This window comes from Xenopus laevis, chromosome 8L (genome assembly GCF_017654675.1).
Source record: "Xenopus laevis strain J_2021 chromosome 8L, Xenopus_laevis_v10.1, whole genome shotgun sequence".
NCBI classification, from domain to species: Eukaryota; Metazoa; Chordata; class Amphibia; order Anura; family Pipidae; genus Xenopus; species Xenopus laevis.
The window spans coordinates 6,505,486-6,532,183 of record NC_054385.1 but is presented as its reverse complement, the minus strand read 5'-3'; the positions used below and the strand labels follow the sequence as shown (position 1 = coordinate 6,532,183).

The 26,698-nt window shown below is 41.1% G+C and overlaps 1 protein-coding gene across 1 annotated transcript in view; it reads left to right on the top strand.

The window, feature by feature from the left end:
* ttll11.L (tubulin tyrosine ligase like11 L homeolog) overlaps positions 1 to 16,785 on the top strand; it is a 78,133-nt gene extending 61,348 nt beyond the window's left edge. The window contains exons 7-9 of the mRNA XM_018229513.2: positions 3,947 to 4,195; positions 12,020 to 12,126; positions 16,224 to 16,785. Coding sequence (XP_018085002.1) covers positions 3,947 to 4,195; positions 12,020 to 12,126; positions 16,224 to 16,492 — 625 coding nt within the window. The 3' untranslated portion in view covers positions 16,493 to 16,785. The remainder of the gene's footprint in view (positions 1 to 3,946; positions 4,196 to 12,019; positions 12,127 to 16,223) is intronic.
* Positions 16,786 to 26,698: the final 9,913 nt, after the last annotated feature.

Here is a 26,698-nt window from a genome sequence, read left to right as displayed (position 1 = left end):
TATTAGGTCCCCATACAGCTAATTATATTTAATCAATCATTTCACCTTCATAAATGCAGCTGATCTTTCCTAATGTATTTAGAAATTCCTTGTGCTTTATCATGTAAGCTAGGGAACTAATTGTCCTTTGGGCTCACCTCTAGACAGGGGTATTGTGCTCCTCTGTGTAAGCAAAGAGACATAACCTATCTGATGAGGCTGCCACTTATAACTCAGTACAAGGTCTCCTCTAAACTGCGCTCATGTAAGTATGACTCTAGAGCACTTAATAAATCCTCCATAGCACAAGAATCATTGGGGTAACAATCACCCTGCTATGTTTCCAGGGTACCCAGGGCACTCACCCAAATCTCCCTCTAACTGACCTTCAAGTTGGGCTCCCTTAGCTCATAACAAGGTTACATACAGGTATATAGAAACATTGGGGTAACAGTCACCCTACTATAGTTCCAGGGGTACCCAGGGAACAAATAAGCACTCACCCCAAATCTCCCCCTAACTGACCTTCAGACTCCCCCCCCCTTAGCTCATAACAAGGTTACAGATATATAGAAACATTGGGGTAACAGTCACCCTGCTATAGTTCCAGGGGTACCAAGGGCACAAATAGGCACTCACCCCAAATCTCCCCCTAACTGGCCTTCAGACTGGGCCCCCTTAGCTCATAACAAGGTTACAAATATATAGAAACATTGAGGTAACCATCACCCTGCTATTATTCCAGGTGTACCCAAGGCACATAAGCATTCACCCAAAATCTCCCCTAATTGGCCTTCAGGATGGGCCCCTTAGCTCATAACAAGGTTACAGATATATAGAAACATTGGGGTAACAATCACCCTGCTATACCTAGGGTACAAAAAAGCACTTACTCCAAATCACCCTCTAACTGGCCTTCAGGTTGGGCCCCCTTAGCTCATAACAAGGTAACAGATATATAGAAACATTGGGGTGTCACCCTGCTATAGTTCCAGGGGTACCCAGGGCACAAATAAGCATTCACCCCAAATCTACCCCTAACTGGCCTTCAGGCTGGGCCCCCTTAGCTCATAACAAGATTACAGATATATAGAAACATTGGGGTAACAGTCACCCTGCTATAGTTCCAGGGATACCCAGGGCACAAATAGGCACTCACCCCAAATCTCCCCTAACTGGCCGTAAATAGTGTTATAATAGCCCCACAGTTTCAGAACTGGTGTCCTGTCTGGAACCTACTCCACACAGTTGAAGGTTTATAGTCCCCCCGGTGTTCCTGCCAAAGTCTCTGGTTTTATTACTGTTTGTTGGACAGAAATCCATGTGTCAATTCCATTCCAGACTGTTAATCTCTGGCTGTATGTCATGTGCTCCATATTAGAAATTAATAATTGAATAGTAGGATGATTTATGAGTGGAGTTGAGAATATTAACTTTATATTCTAAATAAGCAATTTGGATAAGAATTCATTCCGCTGAAATGAATGAACAGAAACATGCTTACCTGCCGTGGGCTTGCGGAAAGCCTAAATCTTCTGGGTGTTCGGTCATTTTCTTCCAAATAACTGTAGTTCCTGTGTAGTCAGAAGAACATTGGGTTGGGTTTTCCGCATTGACATTTTTTATGGGCCCATCTATGGCCAACTTTAGATTGACCCTATTGCCTTTATATGTATGACATGCTTACATTATGGACCTCATTTTCACCTTCCCAGGTTTCAAGTGCTCGCTCAATCACTGGAAACGTCTTGAAAATTTGAGAGAGTTTTAAAGAAGAATAAGTGGCTGCCTGGGGAAGAACAATAGACATATTCTCAGATCCATATTCATAAGTTTCTACAACTTGATAGCGATTGCAGATTAATGGCACAAACAGAGTTCTTCTCCAGCAGCTTGAGGGGAATCTCCAATCCAACAGTGATATTTTCACGATCTGTCAGAAGTTGACTCTTACCATATGCGTTTATCCCTGTAGGCTCTTTTTGTGGGAAAAATCGCAAATACAGAGGTGGTTGTGATGAAGTAAATCAAACAGGGGCTCACTGGCAACTCTCTGTGGCTTGAGACCTGGCCGTTCCGTTTTATGTTGTGTAACGTGTTTGAGATAAAATATTTTATTTTGTATTTATGTGTGAAAATGAACATTATTGCTCATGCGAGCGTTCCTGCAAGTTGCAGCGAGAGTTTTCAGAGTGGGGATTGCGTGTAATATAACCTCCCCCGTGGGAAACTTGGGACAAGTGCACCTGGGAATTGCTGTTCTCTGCATCGAAAGCTGGATCAAAAGAATGGCACTTAATGCCGTAACGATAGGGCCATTTAATGATAGGCAAGTTAGGGGGCGGTATATTTTATCTATGAAGCCACATTACCAAAGACTTGACCAGCGCTACCCTGGTATTATCTTTGTGGTGTTTGGGGTCCAGGTGCCAGTACCTGCAAGATGACACCAACCCTGGATACTAAATATCTGAGATGCCATCCAGTATTCCTACACTGTACCCTCATATGTCGTGCCTCACTCTATATTGCTCCCCTTTACCTTCATATCTCATGCCTCCCCTATATTGCTCCCCTGTATTTTCATATTTCATGCCTCATTCTGTTTTTCTATCCTGTACTTTCATATCTCATGCCTTCCCCTATATTGCTCCCCTGCACCTCCATATCTCATACCTCACCCTATATTGCTCCCCTGCACCTCCATATTTCATGCCTCACCCTATATTGCTCCCCTGCACCTCCATATCTCATGCCTTATTCTATATTTCCACCCTGTACCTTCATATCTCATGCCTCCCCTATATTGCACCACTGTACCTTCATATCTAATGCCCCCCTATATTTCTCCCTTGTACCTTCATATCTCATGCCTCCCCCTTTATTGCTCCCCTGTACCTTCATATCTCATGCCTCACCTAAATTGCTCCCCTGTACCTTCATATCTAATGCCCCCCTATATTGCTCCCCTGTACCTTCATATCTCATGCCTTACCCTATTTTGTTCCCCTGTACCTTTATGTCTCATCCTTTACCCTACCACACAACTGCTCTGTATGCAGCATTATTCAGAATATAAGTAGCTGGGGGAGAGAGTTATATCAGAAGAATCACCTGCCAGCAGATCCTGTTTCCCTGTGTCAGGGTTACAGTGACACGTCCCTTTATCAGGTTGTAATATATACGCTTGGCATTCCACGACATTCTTTATCACTTCTCTATCTGCTTTGCCATTCTCGCTATAATGCATTATATTTCTTTTCTACATTATCATTGGCATTTAAAAAAGTGTTACTACCGGGGGAGAAAAAAAAAAACCTCTTTCAGATGGCACGTTGCCTGGATTTCTCATACAGCAGATAGAGCAGGTTTTAAGACTATCATCTGTCTTATAATAACATTTCTTCCTCAAACCCGGTCTCCAACTACCTTACCTTTTATATCCCACCAGCTGTGTTTGAGAGGCTGTAATACCACCACTGTTACCAGTCTATGTAAATGAACTCTCTGTAATATGAGTGGTTTAATTTTTTCTAATGTGGTTCTAAAAACCCTAAAATCCAACTTTAAACAAAAATATCCCAGCTGAATATATGAAAGAACACAGGCTTCTTGTTCATTTACATTTATTGCAGGGCAGAAAACAAGCTCACTTTATAATAAAATGTAGCAAGGTTAATAAATGAAATTACATTAGAGAGCATGTACGGATTTTCGCCTACAAACAAAAGTCTATTTGGGGTAATGTAACACAATAAAATAATAAAAAAAGTGGCAGGTTACACCGAGGGGCTTTGTTTCTGTTCTGCATTTTGCACCATGCCGTATTTTTGTTTCTATGCTTAATAATAGGCAAGAAGCCACACGTTATCAGCCTGTGAGTTGGGACTTTGAATCCTCTCCAATAAAACCTCTTCTTTTACTCTTCTCCATGTTTGGTACAATGAGATCATGTTTTTTTCTTCAGGTCCAGTCCCTCAGAAAGTGCATCCGAAACGACCAGAGGGTTATACATGGAATCAACAGACCCAGCAGAGATAAATAAACTTCTAGAAAGCTCCTTGCCCTCGAATAGCCTCAAGCAAGTGTTTCCGAAATATTCCAAGCAGTTCAATTACTTGCGGGTAGTGGAACGGGTGGCTTCCATCTTCCTCCGATTCCTTGGCATCAAGGGGACCATGAAGCTTGGACCAACCGGATTTCGGACATTCATAAGGTTTGGAACCCAATTCAGTCCTTTAAACATTAAAAACAAAGTGGAATTTGGCATCATTGCCCCATTTAGCAGTCAGGAGCTTAGACAATAAATTGACAGCTGCTGCCATGTAGTTGCCAGAGGCACAGGGATTAAGTGGAGATCCTACAGAAAGAAGCCTTGTTATCTTGGAGAAAAACCGAGTGCCTTATTCTGCTTCCAGGTATAGGATCAGAATATTATGGTTTACCTCCATTTGGCCAAACGTGATCTAAAGTGTCCAAGCAAGGGCGTTTGGTGTATTTGTTTCATGTCGAAGGGGCAGATTAGTAAATTTGAATTTGAATTTTCGAGTGTCAAAATTTACACATTCAAATTTTAATCTTCCTTTTCGAATGTAAATTCAATTGTTAGATTTATCGCAACTCGACCATGGAAACAGTCCTAATTCGAATATTCACCACCTAAAACCTGCCGAGTTCATGTACAAGTTAATGGCAGAGGTCTATTGAGCCATTTGGAGATTATAGTAGCCTTCCTGGCATTCAAGGTTTTTTCTGGGAATAAAACTCGATTCGTACAAATCAAATACGATTCAAATTTTCAGGTCGGAACCATTTGATTGAATATTAGACATTAAAATTTTTTCTTAGATAACCTCCCATCTGAATTGTGAGTATATCCGAATTAAAAAAAATTCACATGAATTCAAAATTTGACCTTTGATAAATGGGCCTCCAAATGTTTTATATTAAAACCATGGGCCATATTCAATTCAACAAGAAAACAGTTTATCACATGAAAACTCATGGATGGGATTCAATTCGAGGAGAAAAAACTTCTTTCCAAATTCACTTCCAGTTTTTTCCCATAGGCTTTCAATAGAATTTTCACATGATAAAAAGTGATATACGTTTTTCTGAACTGAATTGGGTCTCCAATCAAATCTCGTCCATGACCTTTTTCTCACTGAATTGAATCCGGCCCCATGTTAGAAACATTTTCCAACCAATCAATGTTTCTTTGAGATTCGTTTGTTTCCTAAAGTTGGGTTCATGTATTCACCTTCTTCTTCTCCATGGTGGCACAGGCTCTGTTAATAATATTTGTATTTCTCCATATTCAGATTCAGAATTTAGCCCCAGAGATAGAAAAAGATTATTTTAATTGACTAGAGTTAGAATTCTTCACAAATATGATTAAATAAAGAAGCTTTTAACTTATTACTTCCCTAATGACATCATTATGAGGCCTTGTGGACTTTTGCAGTCAATAGAAACAGACGGGGGGTTTCTCTTCTTGTGTGCTGTGTAGCTCCGGCTTTACCAAAAATCTTAAAGGTGTGGTTCACACTTAAATAACTTTTAGTATGTTATAGAATGGCCAGTTCTAAGCAACTTTACAATTGGTCTTCATTATTTATTGGTGATCAACCACTTTAAGGGCAGATTTATTGAACATTGAAGGTGAAACTAATTGAGGAATTGAGCATTTTGCCTATGGAGCATGTTAATTAAAATTGGGGGAATTGTTTGACCACTAAAAAAAACTGTAACTTACTAAGAAATGTTTCCATATTTAATGTTTTCCTAGGATTGTGATAAAAACTTCCAAAAAACAACTTTTAATGACCTTTCACTAGGCATGCATTAAATCCAGGACTTACGTTGGAATTTGAACGAATTTCATCTGTTTTTTCTGGATGTATATTGGGACTATCTTTAGGGTTCAGAGTAGGGATGCACCGAATCCACTATTAGGGATTCCGCTGAATCCTTCATGAAAGATTGGCAAATACCGAACTGAATCCTAATATTGGAAATTAGGATTTGGATTTGGTTTGGCACAAGAATTCAGCCAAATCCTGCTGAAAAAGTCTGAATCCTGGCCGAATCCCAAAGTGAATCCTGGATTCGGTGCATCGCTAGTTCAGAGCAGCTGAACACATATGGACAGATTTTTGTTTTTGCTGCGGTTTTGTTTCCCCCCCCCCCCAAATGTTTTTTCATAAAATTAAACTTTCATAAGGATTTGGGTAGAAAAGCGCAGAGAAAAAACAGGAGTAGACATAGATTTGCCCCTTAATTTATGTGACTTTAAAACACTGAAATGTGGCCTTGTTGGCTTGTTGCAAGTGTATCATAACAAAATAATCCTTGAGGATATGTGTATGGATGAGGGTCGGGTCCTGGGTCACAATTAGGGTTGCCACCTTTTCTGGAAAAAAATACCGGCCTTCCTATATTCTTGATGTTTTTTCCTATTAATAACATTGGCACCAAGCATAATTTTCACCGGCCAAAAATACCAGCCAAGTGGCAACCCTAGTCACAATATAAGCAAATGTCACAACTTTTTTTTGCCTCCCCCGCTTTTGATGGTTACTTCTGGTTTGCGATGACTTACGGTTTGTACCTCTAGAGTTCGGCTTGCCACCTGCCCAGTTTTCACATGAGCCCTCCAGTTCAAAACCACCTGTCAGGGTTTCAGTTCTAAAACCTCGACAAAACGTATAATTCTAAATATCTCTGCCAATTCATTTCATAGCTACACCTACAAACGTCACTCCCTACTTGTGGAGGTTTCATAAATTGGACCCGTGCCGAACTGAAACTGCAAGGCGAGACAGTAATGAGAAAATGATGTTTATAATCACCTTTTGATATTTCTGTGAGATACAAAGGAATGTGAGAGTAAAGTGCAAGCTTCTACGACCTAGCCTAGATTAGAATATGTTTTATGTTTATTGATAGCTCCACTTCTGGCTTCACCAGACTGCCGCCTTATGTAACCGCTTCTCATCAACTTATACTTTCCCACAATCCTCTCTCCCATTGCCATGTCCCATTATAGCAAATAATAACGATGTCCCTTTTTAATATTCATCCCAGAAATTTGCGATATGCAAGTAATCCTCTTCTATTTATATTGCTCTCTCTGTAATTATTGAGAAGGTTTTGCATTTGCACAAGGACTGCTCTCTCTTCTTATCATGAAGGTAAAAGAGAGCAATTGCTCAGTCTCTCCTCCTTATCTCCCTCTCTTTGAAATCCTTATTCCAGACTGAAAAATATCAGCTTTTATAAAAATAAATTGCCCCCAATTCTCTCCCAGACTCTCATTCTTTCAAAGATGGAAAGGAAAAAAAAAGAGAAAAATAACAGGAGAAACGGCTCATATTCTCTAACTGGGGAGGGCGATTTAGGGCAGAGACACACGGTCAGATTCGGGGAGATTATTCGCCCAGCAATAAATCTTCAGGGTGACTAATCTCCCCAAACTGCCTTCCCGTCGGCTAGAATGTAAATCGCCGGCGGCACTCGGATCGCTTTGGCTTTCTGAAGTCGCCCGAAGTTTCCTTGTAAGGCAACTTCGGGCAACTTTTGGATAACGAAGTGCTCCGAGTGCCATCCCGCCAGCGAATTACATTCTAGCCAGCGGAACGGCAGTTTGGCAAGATTAGTTGCCCTGAAGAAGAGGAGATTTGACGCCGGACGACAAATCTCCCCGAATCTGACCGTGTGTCTCTGCCCTTCGAGTTCCCACACACAACGGGTTTTAAAGGAAAAATTTCAGATTATGTCACAGATGAAGGGAATTAATAATAAAGGGGAAGTAAACACAAATATAATACCGGTATGGATCCTTTTATCCAGAATGTTCGGGATTTGAGGTTTTCCGCATAATCGGGGATCTTTCTGTAATTTGGATCTTCATACTTTAAGTCTACTAGAAAATCATTTTCACATTACTTAAACCCTTTATCATTGCTTTGCATCCAATTGGGATTTATTATCTTAGTTGGGATGAAGTACAAGGTCCGTTCCATAATGACCGAGAAAAAAGGAAATCGCTTTTAAAAATTTGAATTATTTGATTATAATGCAGTCTATGTGAAACAATCTTTATATAATTTGGGAGCTTTCTAGATAACAGGTTTCCAGATAATGACTCATATACCTGTAGTTTGAGTAGTGAAATGTAATTCTAAGCAACTATACAATGTCCATTAGTTATGTTTTCATGTTTTGTTGGCCAATTCAAAGCAGCTTTTCAATTGGCCTTCATTTTTTCTTTTGTGTAGTTGGGGTTATAATTAGAATTATTAGCCTTTTTCTGACGTCGTCCTGATTGCACATTGCACTGACCCCATCTAAAAACAAATGCTCTGTAAGGCTACACATTTATTGTTATTGCTACTTTTTATTACTCATCTTTCTAGTCAGGCCTCTCCTATTCATATTCCAGTCTCTTATTCAAATCAAAAAGCTAAATAACTCATAAACCATAAAAAATTTAAACCAACTGCAAGTTGTCTCAGAATATCACTCTGTACATCATACTAAACGTTAGTTTAAAGATGAACAACCCCTTTACATGGTATTTCACCGGCCCCATTAAATAGGATTTTTTTTCCCCATAGCAACCAATCAGCAGGCAGCATTTACTGGTCACCTGTCTAAAAGCAAATCTTATTGGTTGCTATGGGTTATGGGCAAACTTAGTGCCTTTTATTACATTTAAGGCTAAGATATAATTAATCATTATTGGAGGCAAAACAATACTATTGGGTTATATTTATGTTTAATTGTTTTTTAAATTATGGAAATCCAAATTACAGAAAGATACCATATCCAGAAAACCCCAGGTCCCAAGAATTCGATTGTTCATTTTCTTGGGCCGCCCTGTTAATACTACTGTGAATGGCTCATTGCCTTGGGATATATTTGTACATACGGAGACGCTATACAAATTTGTAGGTAAAATGATTCCCTGCATAGAAGAAGCTGCGCCCTCGTGTTTTTATAGCACACATTATTATATTTTAATTAGACAACTCTGTGCCATGCGTCAGTAGTCCGGAGATCTGCTAGTTGGGCACATAAGTCACTGCTTTATTATTCTCCACTTTTAAATCCCTTTAATATATTAGTTCAGGAGAATGGAGAAATCCCAGTATTTACACTGCTAATTCCCCATATTCCGGAGCAATCAAAATTCACCTCTTTCCATTTAATAAGGTCGGATTAAGTTCTGTTCACCAATGAAGGCAAGACCTTTCCAAGAAAGCTAATCAGGGTGATAAATATATTTAAATTAAACCTTTTTTAGTTTATTATCAGGTCCACCGATCATTTAGGAGACTGTCAGGGTCTTTTACCAGGGTGTGAAGTGGCTCAATCCAGCAGTTGCAGTTTGCACACAGACTTCCATGTTGCTTAGAGGGGGTTGTTCACCTTTAAGGTAACTGTTAGTATGATGTAGAGACAATTTGCTATTTTTATTTTTTTTTGGTGTTTATTTTTTATTATTTGTAGAGTTTTTTAGCTTTTTATTCAGCAGCTGTCCAGTTCCAGCAATCTGGTTTCTAGGGTCCAAATTAACCTAGCAACCATGAAGTGATTTGAATAAGAGACTGGAATATGAATAGGAGAGGGACTGAACAAGACCCTCACCCGGAATTTTTACCCACAACCCGACCCACTACGCATTGACCACCAGGAAGTGACCTCATCAGAAGTGGATGGGGCAGAAAACATGGGAAATAAAGTTTTATTTAAATTATTTTAAGATTTAGAACCCCTGCCAACCCAACAACCATACCCATGTCTGCGAATAAAATTGGCAGAAACAGTTGCAAAGCAGAGAAGCGTACTGTGAATAATTCATGGGCACCCTTGCCCAGTATCCCGTGCGTAAAACAGATTAACAGCTATTCTTGAAACAGCTAAAGTCTGTATTACCTCTTTAAGTATGGGTCGCCTGAGAACCCGGAGACACGTTTCATATCAGGGAAAATTCCGAATATTTAGGCAGATTCAGACTTTAAATAAAACCAGGTCTCCCGCTGAGAGCATTTCAGGCATCGTGTAATACTCGCTCTAAAGCTTATTACTTAACCATTTTTAAAAATGTGCCTAATGTATTCCGAATGCAAACAGATCCCTGGGCAGCAGCGCTCGGAGAGGCTCTTTACATACGGCACGGGAATAAGGCAACGCAGCCAGGGCTACTCATGTACGGGCAGAGCGTGGGCGAGAGCTAAGATACATTCAAAGGGCCATAAATGTAGGATTGTTTTAATCTAAAATACCTTTTGGTATTTGTAGGTAATAAGCAGCACTGCTTAGCAGCACTGTTCCTTGGCTGAAGGAGAAGGAAAGTTACCGTAGCAGTTTATCGCCAATAGATTATCCACAATAGTGCAAGCTATATAAGACTATATTTATTCTGCAGAACCTGAGTAAACAGCTCTAGTAACTCTCTCTGTTTGTTTAGGATAGCAGCGAGTGAAGGAGTTTGGGTAGAAACCAATCCTATAAATTTAAAGAACTGAAAAAAACAAGGATTCATTTTCTAATCCCCGAGGGAACAAATGCAAGAGTGTTAAGGCGTACGCCACTTAGTTCTCACTTACCAAGCTCTTGCCCTCGGGAATTACTGCTTTCTCTCAAAAATCCTTTGCAAATCTTAATGACATGAAAATTAGGGGGTAAGATTTAGTGGTTTTTGGAGCAAAAATCCAAAAAAAGGTTTTCGGGTAGAAAATCCGAAAAATTCATACTATCCGATTTTTTCTTGATCTCTTCATGTTTTTTCCCGCACGGGAAAATATTTTTTGATAAATAAGGGGGAAAAACCTGTGCTGATTTGGTCGGAGTCTATTTCAGAAAATAATGAGATCATTTCGGATTTTGATAAATAACCCCCAAAGTGGTGGGAAAAAATGTTCCTTGGTGCTCTTGGCTTAAAGGAGAACTGAACCCTAAAAATGAATATGGCTAAAAATGGAATATTTTATATAGTGAACTTATTGCACGAGGCTAAAGTTTCAGCTTGTCAATAGCAGCAATGATCCAGGACTTCGAACTTGTCACAGGGGGTCACCATCTTGGAAAGTGTCTGTGACACTCACATGCTCAGTGGGCTCTGATTGGCTGTTGAGAAGCTAAGCTTAGGGGCCATCACTAATTTTCCAGCAGAAAATGAGGTTTGTCTGTAATATAAGCTGATGCTACAGGTTTGCTGATTATTAAATTCTGATGCTAATTGCACTGGTTTCTGTGCTGCCATGTAGTAATTATGTGTATTAATTACTAATCAGCCTTATATTGTGACATTTCTATTCTATGTGTACTGTATATTGTGAGTGGGTCCCTAAGCTCAGTAAGTGACAGCAGCACAGAGCATGTGCAGTGAATCAGCAGAAAAGAAGATGGGGAGCTACTGGGGCATCTTTGGAGACACAGATCTTTACTGATAAAGGGTTGTGGTCGCCTTGGTCTGGTACAGAAGCACAAAGCATAATGTACAACATTTCTAGCTAATTCTTTAGTTAAGCTTTAGTTCTCCTTTAACCTTAGGCTTTATAGTCCAACCCTGTCCTTAAATGCCATCTTCTGGTTGCTATGGGATACTAGATAGAGACCACTTGCCTCCGTTACTACATAAGCCCCCCATAGCCGACATATACAGCTTTGTACATATTCAGACCCTCATTCACATCTCAATAAATTGTGGATCATTGTTAACTGATTCCCCCCCAAAAAAACCCAGTTGCTTCACCAGGCTTAATTCCAGCTATACAGAATCACAGGACACTTTAATTACACAAAACCCTTTCAGGTTCAGAATACAATTTCCATTTGAAATTTTAAAAAGAGCGGAGAGAGAAAGACTTTGGCGGCCTTGCTCTCAGATCCTGCAGAATAAATACCCAGCAGCTTGAAGGCTCCTCGCTAAGATCAATGGACAAACCAAAAATTCATTTCTTTCCTCCTTACAAAAGTATTAATTTTCGGATTTTTTTTTATTAAAGTTTGCCGTTTTTTTTTCTTTTCTCAGAAGCTGTAAGCTGAGCAACACCAATTTCTCAATGGCGTCTGTGGATATCCTGTACATCGACATAACGAGACGCTGGAGCAGCATGGGGTTAGACCAAAGAGAATCAGGTAAATTCTCATTTCCATTTAGATTCCCTTTCAATGACTTATTTCCTCGGTGGCCTCTCAAGTGGCGCAAAGTCCCATTCTATAGAGAATGAAAAGGAATTGGCTCGAGGCTGTAAAGAATGGCAGCATTGTTTTTAAGGGTTAGCTGAACTGGACTTCAGTCCCCCCCTTCCTTCGGTGATCAGTGCGTTGCTGATATTCCTGCTGGTTCTTCTGTCCTACAGAAGATCCATAGTCCAGCTCAGCTACTGGATTTGGCAGCAATTAGATGTGAGCTGGAGGGCTGGGGAGATTTTCCTCATGCAATTTCTTATAGGGGTTCTTCACCTTTAAATCAACTTGAGAGTGATATTCTGAGACAATTTGCATTTGCTTTTCATTTTTTACTATTTGTGGTTTTTGACTTATTTAGCTTTTTATTTAGCAGCTCTCCGTCTGCAGTTTCAGCCATCTGGTTGCTAGGGTCCAAATTTCCCAAGAAACCATGCATTGATTTGAATAAGAGACTGGGATATGAATAGGAGAGGCCTGAAAGACAAGTGATAAAAAGCAATAACAATACATATGTAGCCTTACAGAGCAATTGTTTTTTTAATGGGGTCAGTGACCCCCATTTGAAAGCTGGAAAGAGTAGAAGAAGGCAAATAATTCAAAAACTATAAACAAGAAAAAATGTAGGCCAATTGAAAAGCTTAGGAGTAGGCATTCTATAACATACTAAAAGTTAACAACTTCTTTACGTCACCCCCGTAAGCTGCCACATTAGGCACAGGTAAGGCTATATAGTAAATACGCCCTTGATGCCTTGTTAGGAGGAGAAGAGAACCATCTCATTTTTTGCCGGTCTCATCTTCTCCTCCTGTTCCCAGACTTTATTTAAGGGAAACACACACAACCTGCTTTCCCTTGCTCCCTAGGGATATAGGTGTGATGCAAGAACAGAGCTATTGAGTTCACAGCTGCAGGGATCAAAAGATGAACAGAGTAGAGCTATAAAATGCAGCCCCATATTAATTTCTAAAGGAGAGCTTCCTTTGGACTAAAATGATGGAAATCCATCATTGGTGCTTAATACTAATGTACCACTGGAAATTAACCAATCCCATAATGGCAGTGCCCATATCAGCCACAACACAAAGCTATATTATTAGCATTACAGCAGCACCATTATAATTAACGAGCCATATTAGATTTAATGATTATCGATTGGCTCGCCCCAAAAATAAAGGATGGCATGTGAGCTTTTTTTCAGCTAACTTGGCCAATCTACCATCGTTATGTCTGGCATATCCACCATCCCTTTCACATATAGATCAGTAGAGGTTTCAAGCTTGGCTCGCTCAGATTGGTATGGAAGCAGAAACAGGGGCACAGGCAGGACAGGTACTGCTAAAGTTGGCCATACATGGACTAATAAGATACTCTATCCAGCTTGGGGGGGCGAATAGGAGGATATCGTAAGATAGTCCATCCATACTGGTGGCCACCTTTTGCTGTTGTCATTTGGGGGTTAGACACTGTAGGTACAATGAAACAGGTACTGGACTCCATTGAAGAAGCATAGTCTGAGCAAGAGAAAATATATGTATGGACCGTGCTACAATATCCTTCTTTTCAGACACGGGCTAGGATAGCCTTGTCATCCCGTGTGTGGCCTCCTTTACTGATGAACCACAAACCATGGAGGCACTATTAGCCCATCTGTCATTTCATTGGACTGCACTTGAGCCTCAATCTACTGCTTAAGCTCCTGTGCCATCCAGAGAACCCCATATTCCATCTCCTTAAAGCTACAGTGCTGATCATTGGCCTGCAAAGGCTTTGTGGACCAGTGCCTCATCCAGTTTGAACTTCAACCCTCCCACTGAACCTCTGGGAGTACATTGACCTCACATTCTCAAAGCAACAGTATAGTAAATGTGAATGTGATTTTTAGATAAATGGTCCTTGGTTTGTTGTTGTAGAGCAAAGGATAGATTCTATACTTTCCATACTGTCCAGTGGTTGGTTAAATAGAGGACAAAGGACTGGAAGGTCATTGGCCGCCAGCTGAGCTGGACTCTGATACTTTGTTCCGCTTCCCTTCATCTGTTCATTAAGCTGGAGATGGGTTTCCACTAAATATGTATCCGCATTGTGTTTAATGGACCCCCTTGAATAAGAATCACAGTGTCTTTATCAAAGTATTATTATTTGGCACTCGGCAGAGAGTCGTTATAATCGGCTCTTGATTACCAGCTCCGTTATATCCCATCCACAAAGCATTAACAAACTTATACAGCCACCAGGGAGCCGTGCATTAAAAATAACATTTCATATGTAAACAGTGATTAAACAGCTTACAAGATAATGCCGTGCTCACCGGATGCTCATAAAGGGCCAGATTTGTAGATATGTTCTCTCCACCAGGTCCCGTTACATTTCTATGTAATGTCTTCTGGCTTTGGAGGAACATGAATGTTAAATAAGAATATTTCATTTTGGATTTTTTTTTTCTTTATCATTTGTTTGTACCATTAGCGATGAATCCAGCTTAATAGCATGGAAAAGAGGATTCCGCCAGTAATCCCATATCAAAGTGCCAGCACAGCCATGCCAATTTTTTTGTGAAAATGATCATGGCTTTTTTTTATAGTAGGCCTTTGTCTTTCATTGGGTTGTCTATTTCAGACTGAAGTGCTGTTTCACATAACTGCACAATGTAAATCCAGGAAACAAAGGAGAACTAAAGCCAAAATCTGCCTTTAAATGCTGTATTTCAAATATAGAACTTACTGTATCAGCGCAAAGGTTCAGCAGCCCAAGAACAGTAATGATCCAGGCCTTTAAATATTGTATCTTGTTAGGCCATCTTTTGAGTGTCAGTGGCACTGCACATGCTCAGTGAGCTCTGAGCTGATTCTGAGAAGTTAAGCTTAGGGGTCGTCGCAAATCATCAAGCAGAGGTTAGAAAACCGCGTTAGATTGTGATTTTTTTGGGTGCAAGTCTTCTGAGCTTCTTAAAGGAGAACTCAACTTCCGAATGATAAAAAGCCCCTACCGAGTAAGCAAGATAGTCCCCCTTCCTTGTTTCCCTTCAATTGGTCTGAAAATGTCCCTAATATTTTTCTCACCTAACTTGTGCTTGTAGGCACCATCTTCCAGATCTTCAGATTTTTTTCGGGTCCTCTTCAGCAATTCAAGTCCTCTTCGACAATTTCCGGCACTTTTGGCGCATGCATCAGTATAGCACTCTATTTAAGATGAAGACTCGCGAGCTGGAAGATGGCGCCCACAAGCTTCGTTGCGCTTAGGTGTTAGGTGGGAAAAATATTAGGGACATTTTAAGACCTATTGAACTATGCAAGGGGAAGCAGGGAGGGGGGACTATCTTGCTTACTAGGAAGGGGCTTTTTTAATTTTTGGGTTGAGTTCTCCTTTAATGCATCATGCTGTGGGTTCCATGAAGCTACCATCTCATTCAGGTTGGCGGTAGCTCTAGGGTACCACAGCATCAGGCCAGACACCATGGCATTTTTCACAACTTTTTTGGTCTAACCTTCTTCGTCAAGCTTAGTTTCTCCTTTAAGCTCCTCTTTGTATTTTTTTATATTGTGAGGCAATCCTTAACTCCAATAGTCCTCCTTACTTCTGATGGGATGGTACAACACCCACGGGACCTTTTTGTGTCATCAGAGATGGGTGGGTCATGTGCAGGCCTATAAATAGAAGTGCTGGGCAGATTTAGAGCGGACGGGTTAGGGTTGGGTGTGGGTCGACTTTTTGTCAAATCACACATCGCTGCTTACATAACATAAGTCATAAAGGGCAAGGCCATGCATGTCTGGACTTCATATCATAATCAGTAGCAGTTACATTAAAACTATTTACCATTTTTATGAATATACTGTATAAAATAATATAATGTATTTTGGGAAGAGGCTTTATGGGTGCCTATCCCCTTTAAGAAGCTCACTTGTGGTTGTCTTCTCCTTGTAAATGCTAGTTGTACAGTTTGAGTTAATGTTAGAGCATTTGTATCCTTCTGACATGAAGGCTTATTAGGAACTGGAACCATGGATGTGTTGTGTACATAAATTTTGGCGTTCTCTTTGCAGGTATGTGCTTGCAGGCCTTTGTGGAAGCCTTCTTCTACTTGGCCCAGAGACGATTCAAAGGACTTCCTCTTCAAGAACAAGTCCAGTCATTGATATCATTGTGTGAAACGCATTTGGAATCCTTGGATGAAAAGAGACTTCTCTGCAGTCGGCCCCAAGCCCTGAGCTACTCTCTCCACAACGATCTGCACTTTACCTCTTGTGTTCCACGTCTAAACTGCACTTCTACGGCCTGCAAGCTCACCAATTATAAGCTGCAGCATTCTTGAGCAAAAAAAAAAAAGTGTTACATTCATAAGCTGCATCAAAAATGTTTGCGTTCTAACCCAACACTGCACTGAATGTTGTACTGCAATCCCGATATCTAGACTTCCAATGCTCAGGCTGCTTGTTCTATTAAACATGATACATGAGATTTAGGTGGGAAGAAGATAGAAGACCACTAAACACTATCCATGATCCTCAGGGAAGATACACCAACTGCTTAATGGTTACATTTGTCTCCCATCTAATTCATGCTTCCATATTGGCACCAGAATGGTCATATGAGGGTAGATCCAGGTGTTTAGAGTGCTCTCTAAACAGACCTTTGCTTAAGTGGAGGGACAGATCTTATTGGTTGGACCACTGGCCCATGATTGGATCACATTAGACAAGGACTTAAGTTGTGGCTGATTCAATTTGAGACCATATCAGTTGTGGAGACAATTCATGGGCGGTAGGTTTTCAGCCTGCCTATTAGGCACAGTCTGTGTTGTAGGGCAACTAATGATTGTCAGGTAAAATGTCTGTTTTTAGCTTATTTATAACCATTTTTCGATCATGTGTTCACTCAAAATATGTGCAATTTTGTTATTCCTTAACTTATTTACGCCAAGCAATGGAATTTGCGAACAATTACATTATTCCCATACTGCAATGACAGAAATAATTAAAAGACATTATGCAATAAATGATTTGGTTGCAGACTAGTTAAAAATGGGCACAAACTAGGGTTTCCATCCGGCTGGTATTTGGTCGATCCAGCCAGTAAATCACCAAGTAGGGCCAGGGCCGGAATTACAAGTTTACTGGTAATATAACCTTCATTAAATGTACAATACCCTGTAAATCCCTCCCTTCGATGACAGATAACACCTTATAAGGACAGGCCCACCTATGTCCTGCCCATTTCCCCGCCCCGTGGCCTCAACATCCCACCCACATGACATGACCACCCACTCTCCGACCCGAAAGCATTTATTATTCAATGAAAAACCGGGGGAAGAAACCAGTGCAATTTCTTAGGAGATGATTAATTATTAATTGTGGCAAAATATGATTTCACAAATATGATTTCATTATCTCTCAGCTTTTCTTGCCTTACTGCTATTGAGGATATTATTAAATCAACACTATTTGCCTTTGACAAATACTGAATAGGGATGCACCGAATCCACTATTTTGGTTTCGGCTGAACCCCCGAATCCTTTGTGAAAGATTCAGCCGAATACTGAACCGAATCCGGCATATGCAAATTAGGGATGGGAAGGGGAAAACATTTTTTACTTCTTTGTTTTGTGGCAAAAAGTCACGCGATTTCCCTCCCCGTCCCTAATTTGCATATGCAAATTAGGATTCAGGTTCGGTTCGGCCGAATTCAACTGAAAAAGCCTGAATCCTGGCCGAATTCCAAACCGAGTCCTGGATTCGGTGCTTTCCTACTACTGAAACACCTTGCCATCCAGGTCTTTAAACCATAGAACTCCAACACACGCTCCAGTACTCGTAGACAATAAGCCGGGGCAGACTGGGACATCAGGGCCCAACAGGACTGTGACTTAAAGAGCCCACCATATGAACTGAGGGGGCCCCTTCACAGTGCCTAGTAACCATCAGCCGCGGCCGTATACGTCCATCCTTGTGGCTGTCATCTGTGGAGAGGGGAGCGGACCTGGGTCATGGGGACAACCAGGTTTTTTCCCGATATCCCGCTGGCCCAGTCTAATAAAATCTTTTTGTGTCAGAATCTAAACCAATTTGAAGAACACTATCATAAATATCAAAAGCTTTTATTTTTACCCAAAAATACAATTTTATTGTTAATTAGTGTTGAAACGTGGTTTACTTTAGTGCTGAAAATAAAACTGTCATGTGTTTTTCTGTTTGTATAGGGGAATATATTCCATACTGCTCATGCCTCAGGCATAGACATGTACCTGTGTGGATAATAGTAAGGAGGCAGAGCCAGCTTCTTTCTAAATTACTGGCTGCTCTTAATTCTACACCACTGCAGCCCAAGAAGATTAGAAAAGGTAAACTTATACAGTAATCTCCCTTCTTTTATCATATCAATAAACACACCCTTTTCATTTTCAGGCGAGTATCACTTTAAGTTTATTATTATGCTTCACAAATGCACTGAAAATAATTTATCCTGAGGTTTGTATTAGTATATCGTTATAACATTTACATATATAGCAAGAACACGGTATCCTGGAAACTTGCATGGAATCCTATTTTCTTTTACTAATTACAATTGTATTTTTTGGGTTTACAGTCCCTTAATCCTGTGGTTTCGGAACGTAAACTGGGTGCTGAGGTTTGAACAGGCCTCCATTATACCCTTTATCAATGTGCAGTTTCTCCCTATAATAGAATAATAGTACAGGTATGGGATCCGTTACTTGGAAACCCATTATCCAGAAAGCTCAGAATTATGGCAAGCCGTCTCCCTTAGACTCCATTTAAAGAATAGAATTCTATTTTTTATTATGATTCCCATTTTCTCTGTAATAATAAAAAAGTACTTGATCCCAACTAAGATATAATTAATCCTCATGGGAGGTACACCGATCCTATTTGGTTTATTTTATGTTTAAATGATTTTTTAGCAGACTTAAATATATGGTGATCCAAATTACTGAAAGATCCTTTATCCATAAAACCCCAGGTCCTGAGCATTCTAGATAACATGTTTCATACCTAGATTAACAACATGCTGCTGTACCAACTCTAACCAAGTTATTGGGTCATGGTGGTGATTCTCTGAGTAAAAGTACATGTATGGAATCCGTTATCCAGAAACCCATTATCAAGAATTAGAATCTAGAAATCTCCCATAGGCTCTCATTTTAATCAAATAATTCAACTTTATTTAAAAGGAATTCCTTTTTCTCTGTAGTTATAAAACAGGGCCTTGAACTTGATCCCAAGTAAGATATAATTCATCCTTATTGGAGGCAGAACAATCCTACTGAGTTTAATATTGAGGATTTTTTAGGTATGGAGCTCCAAATTACAGAAAGACCCCTTATCTGTAAAACCTCAGGTCCCATACCTGGACCATGATATCTATACAGACAGAACTAGCTTTCTGCCAAATGCAGATAGAAATATTTTAGGGATCATTTACCAACTGGTTGGATACAAAGTACAAAAAACTGGTACCTTTCTACCTACCGAACCCTTTTTTTGAGTGCAAAGACCTGCAGCCGTCCAGCATTCGTCAGCAATGTATTCATGAGGGGCAGATGGGGGAGGCATGTTGAAACCCCCTCCTTCCCCCTATGTGTCTTTAACGTGCGCATCATTTAATGGGGCCCTGTACTTACTAGCTGCCCAATGGGTGGCCTTTTGCAGTGCCACTGCTGTTAATGCAATATGGAGCACATTACTTGTATGAATGTAAAGGCTTTTGCCTAAGAAATGTGTTCTTTGCTCAGCGCCAAAGCTCAAAATAAAATATCTGCCAACCCATTTCAGAAGCACTGTTGTGAATACCATGTGGACATTCTGCACGTTACATTCTTGGATAAATCTGGGATTCAAATCAATACAATCCCTAAAAATCACAGGGCTTTAATGCATTGGACAAACGAAGACTGATGTACCTTAGGTATGACCGGCATCATATTTATTTGTCAATGTTTAACAATACTTTCTTTTCTATAAAGATTGCTGCCTGTAAAATGTAGATTTGGTGCCGTAGCACAAACTGCAAAAAAGTGGTGCAGTAACATAAAAGTATCTCTTTAATCAGGAAAAACCTATATTTTGTACATCCTTTGTGTTGTTGCATTCATTCGAACTGACCACCAGAACAATCATGGCTCCTCTTTACTTCCTTTTGTTGACCAATGTAAATTTTCCATCAGGACAGATAATGCAGAATTGTGACACTAACATCTTAATGGCACTGGCACACTGGCCTTTAAATAGCAACCAAGCTTCCATGTTCTTTTGAAGTAATGTCTGATCTAGACTACTTGCCTTTGTCTCCAGCCTGACTCTTCAAACCATTGCTGCCTGCCTCGACCACTGCCCATTCACTCTACTTTGATTTTTTAGTCTGACCCCACACCCATACCTTTACTCACCCTCAGGAGCTGGATCTACTATAGCTATAGTGAGGCAATGCCTCAACTTTAGCTCCTGTTAAAGCAAGCATTCTTCACCTATCCAAAAATTGATCCCCATGCTAAGAGAGGTTTCCCAAGAATCCCCTGAAAAAAAGGAAAGAAATTTGAGTTAAGGGACTGCATTGTCATTGGAGCTGTTTCAAGCTCAAAGTCTACTTTTGCCCACTTACTGGTCTCCATTCTTACAGCTACAACTCATGTTAAAGCAGGAATGCTTAACCCATGGATCAGGATCCAAAAATGGATCCCCATGCTGTTAAGAGTGGTTCCCCAAGAAACCCTTGGGAAGAAGGTTAAGAAGGTGAAGAAATCTACTTTTGCCCACTTATTGGTCTTCGTGCTCACAGCCAAGAGTATATCTACAGTGTGTATTTGCAAAATCTATTATGTAAAGTTATGAAGGGGGCAAAAACTTAAAAAAGTGGGTGGGGCTACACCTTCTGTGGACAAATTTCTATTAGAAACATTGAGAGAGATGAAGAAGACAACTGTAGTAACGGTTGCAAAGTTTTACTCTTTTAACCATTGTTCATTCATCTGGAGGGCCACCATTTGGATGGCCACCCCTTATGTCTGTTTGTGTGACTGCTGGATGTTGGTGAATGCACTGCACCATCTAACATTTCATTGGCAGAGGACTATCTTGTAGACCATCAGAGCGTTGGCTCCTGTTACGTTTCCCTCTCCAGTTTCATTCATCACTTGAGAGATTCCGAGAGACGGATCTGGACAAATCGTTTCTTTTAACATTATGCAAATAGTAATATAAAAAAAATAACAGTGATTTGTATACTCCTGACAGAGAAAGCGTCAGATCATTCCCTCCGAACACATAGGGCTCATTTATTTACCCGGGCATTGTGTTCCTCACTTTCCCAGACTTGAAGCTTCTGATGGAATATTTCCACATGAAGATGAAGTGTGTGGTCTGCGCTTTTTGTCATCTGTCACAGCAGATGAAGCTGGTGGGTTGTGTTATTTTCAGGTTTCCATTGCAATACATCTGGAGACATTCGTAAGTTGAAAAATAGTACCTTTACGTTCCGTGGCATCTGACAATTTTTCTCGTGATTGGCAGTGTGTTCCCAGAAAAATAGCTTATAGTTTTCTTCATCCTGTGATTGATGCCGTAGCCAGAGTAAGATTTATAACAGAATTGGACTTTGAGATCTTATTTTCAATATCAATTCTTAGCTACTGAATCTAGGGCTATGACTTGAATTAGCCATTTTATGCCCTATTTATAGGAGATGTAAGCACAGCCTCTCAGTGCAGGCAGACAACACCAGTTGTGCATTTTAATATTGCAAGATTACAATGAACACCTGTGATGCTCCAGCATCAGACTGGGCCACTGGGATACTAGGAGGAATTCAGGTGGGCTGTGACCCATGGGTCCATCAAGTGTGTGCATGGCAGGGGTTTGCCATGGTGAGGTGGCAGGGGTGCTTCGCCAATGGGGCAAGTTGAGGCTGTCGCCTCAGGTGGCAGCACCCCACTAGGTACCAGGGGCAGCAAAAATGCTGCTCCTGGTACTTTAAGAGCGAATTTCTGGTGGAGGGGGAGAAGGGGCCAGGATCGCCCCTGTGAGGTGGGTGTTATCGCTGCAGAAAGGGGTGGCTTCTGGTAGTGTTGCTAGGAGGTTTCTAGTGGGCCCAAGGGTCTCCAGTCTTCTTATCCACAGGTGCTTTTCATCTGCCCGTTTCATTTTGTCTTCTATATTCCAACAACCTTATTGACTATTTGGGCTAACCAGTCAGAGCTGGTTCACATCTAGTTCCACTTGAGTTGGTTATGTTTCTATGCCTACTCCTGTCCTGTTTCAATGCCTTCTGCATCCCTGTTCAGTCTGTCCTTTTTCTATGCCTGTTCCATCCCACTCCAGTCCATCCTGCTTCTTCGACCACTCCATCCTGTCCTGTTTCTACACCAGCTTTGCCCTGTTTTTATGGCCACTGCAATGTGTGCTGGTTCTATTCCTGCTTTTATGCCCACTCCATCCTGCTCCAGTCTGCACCTACGCCCACTCTGCCCCTTTTTAATTTTAAGCCTGCTCCATCCTGGTCCATCATGTCTGGCTTCTACACCCAATCTGTCCCACCCGAGTTTGTCTAGCTGCTATTCCCCACTCAGTCCAGCACCAGTCTATCCAGATTGGACCTCTAGTCTAGTCCCTTTATTGTCTTAGGCCCCAAGCCTCCTATAACTTTATCAGGGATTTCCCCTACGCTGATCCTTTTCAGCAGGGGACCCCAAACTTTTTTTTACCTGTGAGCCACAATAAAATTTAAAAGAAGTTGGAGAGCAACATTCAAAAAGTTTCCAGGGGGTGCCAAACATGGGATATAATTAACCATTTGGCAGCCCCTATGTGGACATGGTTTTTATGCAACCAACACTTGCCTCCAAGCCAGAAATAAAAAATAAGCACCTGATTTGAAGCAACAGCCAAGGGTTTGGTGAGCAACATATTGCTCATTAACCAGTAGTTGGGGGACCACTGCCCCAAGGGGAGAGTTGTTATCATCCTTCTTCTTCCTCACTTTAGAACTGGACTGTTCACCTTGAAGAATCTGGTTTAGTCTTTCAAGAAGCATGCCCTGAGCAACAAAAGAGGTGTTTGAAACCAGTATAAGTCCTAGCACCTATGGGGGGGCCATACCCAGTGGCATGCCTCCCTGTGTTGGCTAACCCCATCATAGTTGCACAAGATAAGACTGTGATGTCACATTATATAAATCTTGCCGGCAGCTGCCTGAAAATAAGAGGTCCGTGTCCCATGGGATTTAATGCTCTCTGTCCCTGGCAAACAACAAAAAAAACTGCCATTTTATTTCTTAACCTTAAGCTCCCAACAATTTTTGCATTATATGAGAGAAGAATCAGTGCCGTTGCACTGTCACATTTACAACAATAATACATTTTACGCAGCGCAGCCTATTTTGAATAAATGCTGCGGTGTTCATTAATTCAGCTTGATGTTAACCTGGTAGTGTAATTTGTAACGAGAGCCCCACTGGGCGCTTTTTGTGTCCTTTTGTCTTTCTGTCATTTTTATCTCATTACAGTTCCATAACAAAAACAAATTTTTTGCTTAGTTCACTGAATTATAAAGCGCCACTACCTGTTATTTAATGTTTCATATTCTTCTTGTGTAACAGAAAGTCTTTTTTGTAACTATACATATATATTTTTTGAAGAATCAATCATTTTCTAGCCTATGGTCTTGTAGTTATTCACACTTTTCATGCTTATTAGAACTGCTCGTAGAAGTTGTGCCATAAAAGGACCAGCATGAAAATGGACTAGACATTTAAATTTGTCGCCTTGATCTATGCCACTTGTTTCCTGACCCATGCATAATCCAGGGATGCAAAAGTGCACCGTGGCCCCTCTGGCCCTATTCCACCCCAGTCCCATCCTGCCCCCCATTTCACCCTGCTGTACTCTCTGCTCCAATGCTTGAGACAATTGGATGATTCTATACATCTTAGTGGAACAGGTTAGGTTTGGGGCATATTTCTAAGAGTGGGTTGAGTGACAACGATGGACACTCAGTGGAACAGCCAGAGACTTATCATAGCATTGATCATGGTTGTTCCATGGCATATCCATTGACTTTTTGGTCAGAGACTTATAGCGTTGAGTATCGTTGCTCCATGGCATCTCCGATTACTTTGGCCCAGAGATTTATCATAGTGCTGACCATCAACGTTTCATGGCATCTCTACTGGGCCTGAGACTTATCATTGCATTGGTCATGGCTATTCCATGGCATCTCTGCTGACTTTGAGCCTGAGACTTATCATAACATTGGTCATGGCTATTCCATGGCATCTGAGCTGACTCTGGGCCTGAGACTTATCATAACATTGGTCATGGCTATTCCATGGCATCTCCACTGACTTTGGCCATGAGACTTATCATAGCTTTGGTTATGGCTATTCCATGGCGTCTCCACTGACTTTGGGCCAGTGTTGATCTAAGTTACCTGATTACCTAAGCACTGAACAGACACAGTTGCCTAATAATGTGTCTACCATGACTAGAAGAGGACACCTCAGTGGCTTTGAGTGAGTTATGACTGTTGGAGATCCAATGATGAAAGTCCGTTTAGCGTGCTTATGTGCTACAAGATGGCATGGACAACTTTTGGTAAATACTTCATATAATAATCATCAGCAATGGAGGAAGCAGTTTACTCCTTGCCCACAATGTCCGTCTGCTAAACCATTAGGATGGTCCATTGGTCCCATTGCAACATTTGAGGTCATCCTTCTGCCCACCCTTTTACAGGGCACCTGAAATATGGGTTTTTGATAACAGTAGGTCTTCTAAGGCTAGGTTCCCCCTGTGTTCTACCCTACAGCCACCCTGCCATAAATGATAAATTGTTCCTTATAACACATGAGCTTTTCTCTGCCTACCCAGTACCCGTAAAGGAGAAGTGCCCTTGAGCTTGACCGAGAAGAGAAGGAAGATATTCTAGCTGCATTGCCCCAAGCTGTAATCTCTGCTAGTGACCATGTAATAGAAATAAAGTTTTCCATGGAGTATTCCTGACCCAAATGAAAGTCTATAAATGTGGATATTCCCATGACTGGATGTTATAGAAGCTATATTGATCAATGTGGGGCTGGATCGTCCCATTATTTCTAAATATTTATTTTAACGTGACTGCTGCTCCTCCGTCATTTCATGAGTACATATGGACATTGCAGCTTAGTGCACACAATAAGCACAGTCACCTTGGTGAGGAGGCCCTAAAATCAGCCTCTCCGTGCACACGGCTTGGCTTTCTCATCATTTCCAGAAGGGGGCGCTGTTGCTTTTGTTTCCTTTCTCCAAGGAGCGATTGCTAATCTGAATGTGACCTTGAATTCCGCTGTTATTTTCTTAGTTGACTGAACAGAGAGCAGAATACAGTGATTTGTTTGCTTTGCCACCGAATGTAATTCCCCCCGCAATCTGTGAACTTGCTCCGGCAGGTATGTCTATTTATTATAATGCAGAACGAGGTGCAACTGAATCTGGGCAATGTTTATTCATGGCTTCCAATTCTCTGCATTAATGTTTTATGGGTAATTTTTTCAAAGCCCATGCGGCCACTCAAATAGAGGGGCTTGTGGAGTGAAGTTTTCCATACCCGAGGCAACTTTAAGTGACCCACCAGACTTCAGGTCAAATGGACGGATGCCGTACCAATGGTCATACATTTGCATGACCACCGTCCATGCATCAGCAGACCTGGGGCACAGGCGATGGCAGATTTTCAGACTGGACAGACCACCCTCAACTCAATTAGATTATACATTAGTCTCATTTATGATAGTGATGCATGGTGCAAAGTGCAATTTTCAGATGCAAATTGATATGGTTTTTACTAGTGATCTATGGTCTTGCTCAAAACCTGCAGTTAGGGTTAGGGCTAGGGTTGCCACCTTTTCTGGTAAAAAATACCAGCCTTCCTATATGTTTATCTTTTTTTCCTATTGATAACATTGAGATCAGCCATCATTTTCCTGGTCAGGCCGGTAAAATACTGGCCAGGTGGCAACCCTAGTTGGGGTTAGCAAACACACATCCTTGGTGGGTTGTGAGCACAGAGCCAGCACTAGAGGTAGGCAGAAGATGCACTAAGGTGCAAAGATGGAGGGGCACCAGGCACAATACCTCATCTGCCACCTTCAGCTAGTTCGGACCCTTGTGTCCCCTAGTTCAGACCTTGTGTCCCCTAGTTCGGACCTTGTGTCCCATAGTTTGGACCCAAGAGCAGCTGCAATTACGGTATTTTGGTTTTCTGTCTTTGCCCAGCACAGTGTGTGCAGGCTTTTCTCTGTCCACTGGTGATGGGTGAATCTGAGCCATTTCGTTTCACAAAAAATTTGCAAAACCATAAAAATTCACTGGAATGTATTAAAGTGTATGGGCGACAATTTTTTTGACGCCGGACAATTTTTTCTCACCCATTGCGGTGGGGGTCATTTTCATGGCGAAACTTGTTGAAAAATTTTGCTCATCACTACAGTGCCCACAGCCAATCCCCATTGTGCCCCACCTCCTCAGCGTTGAACT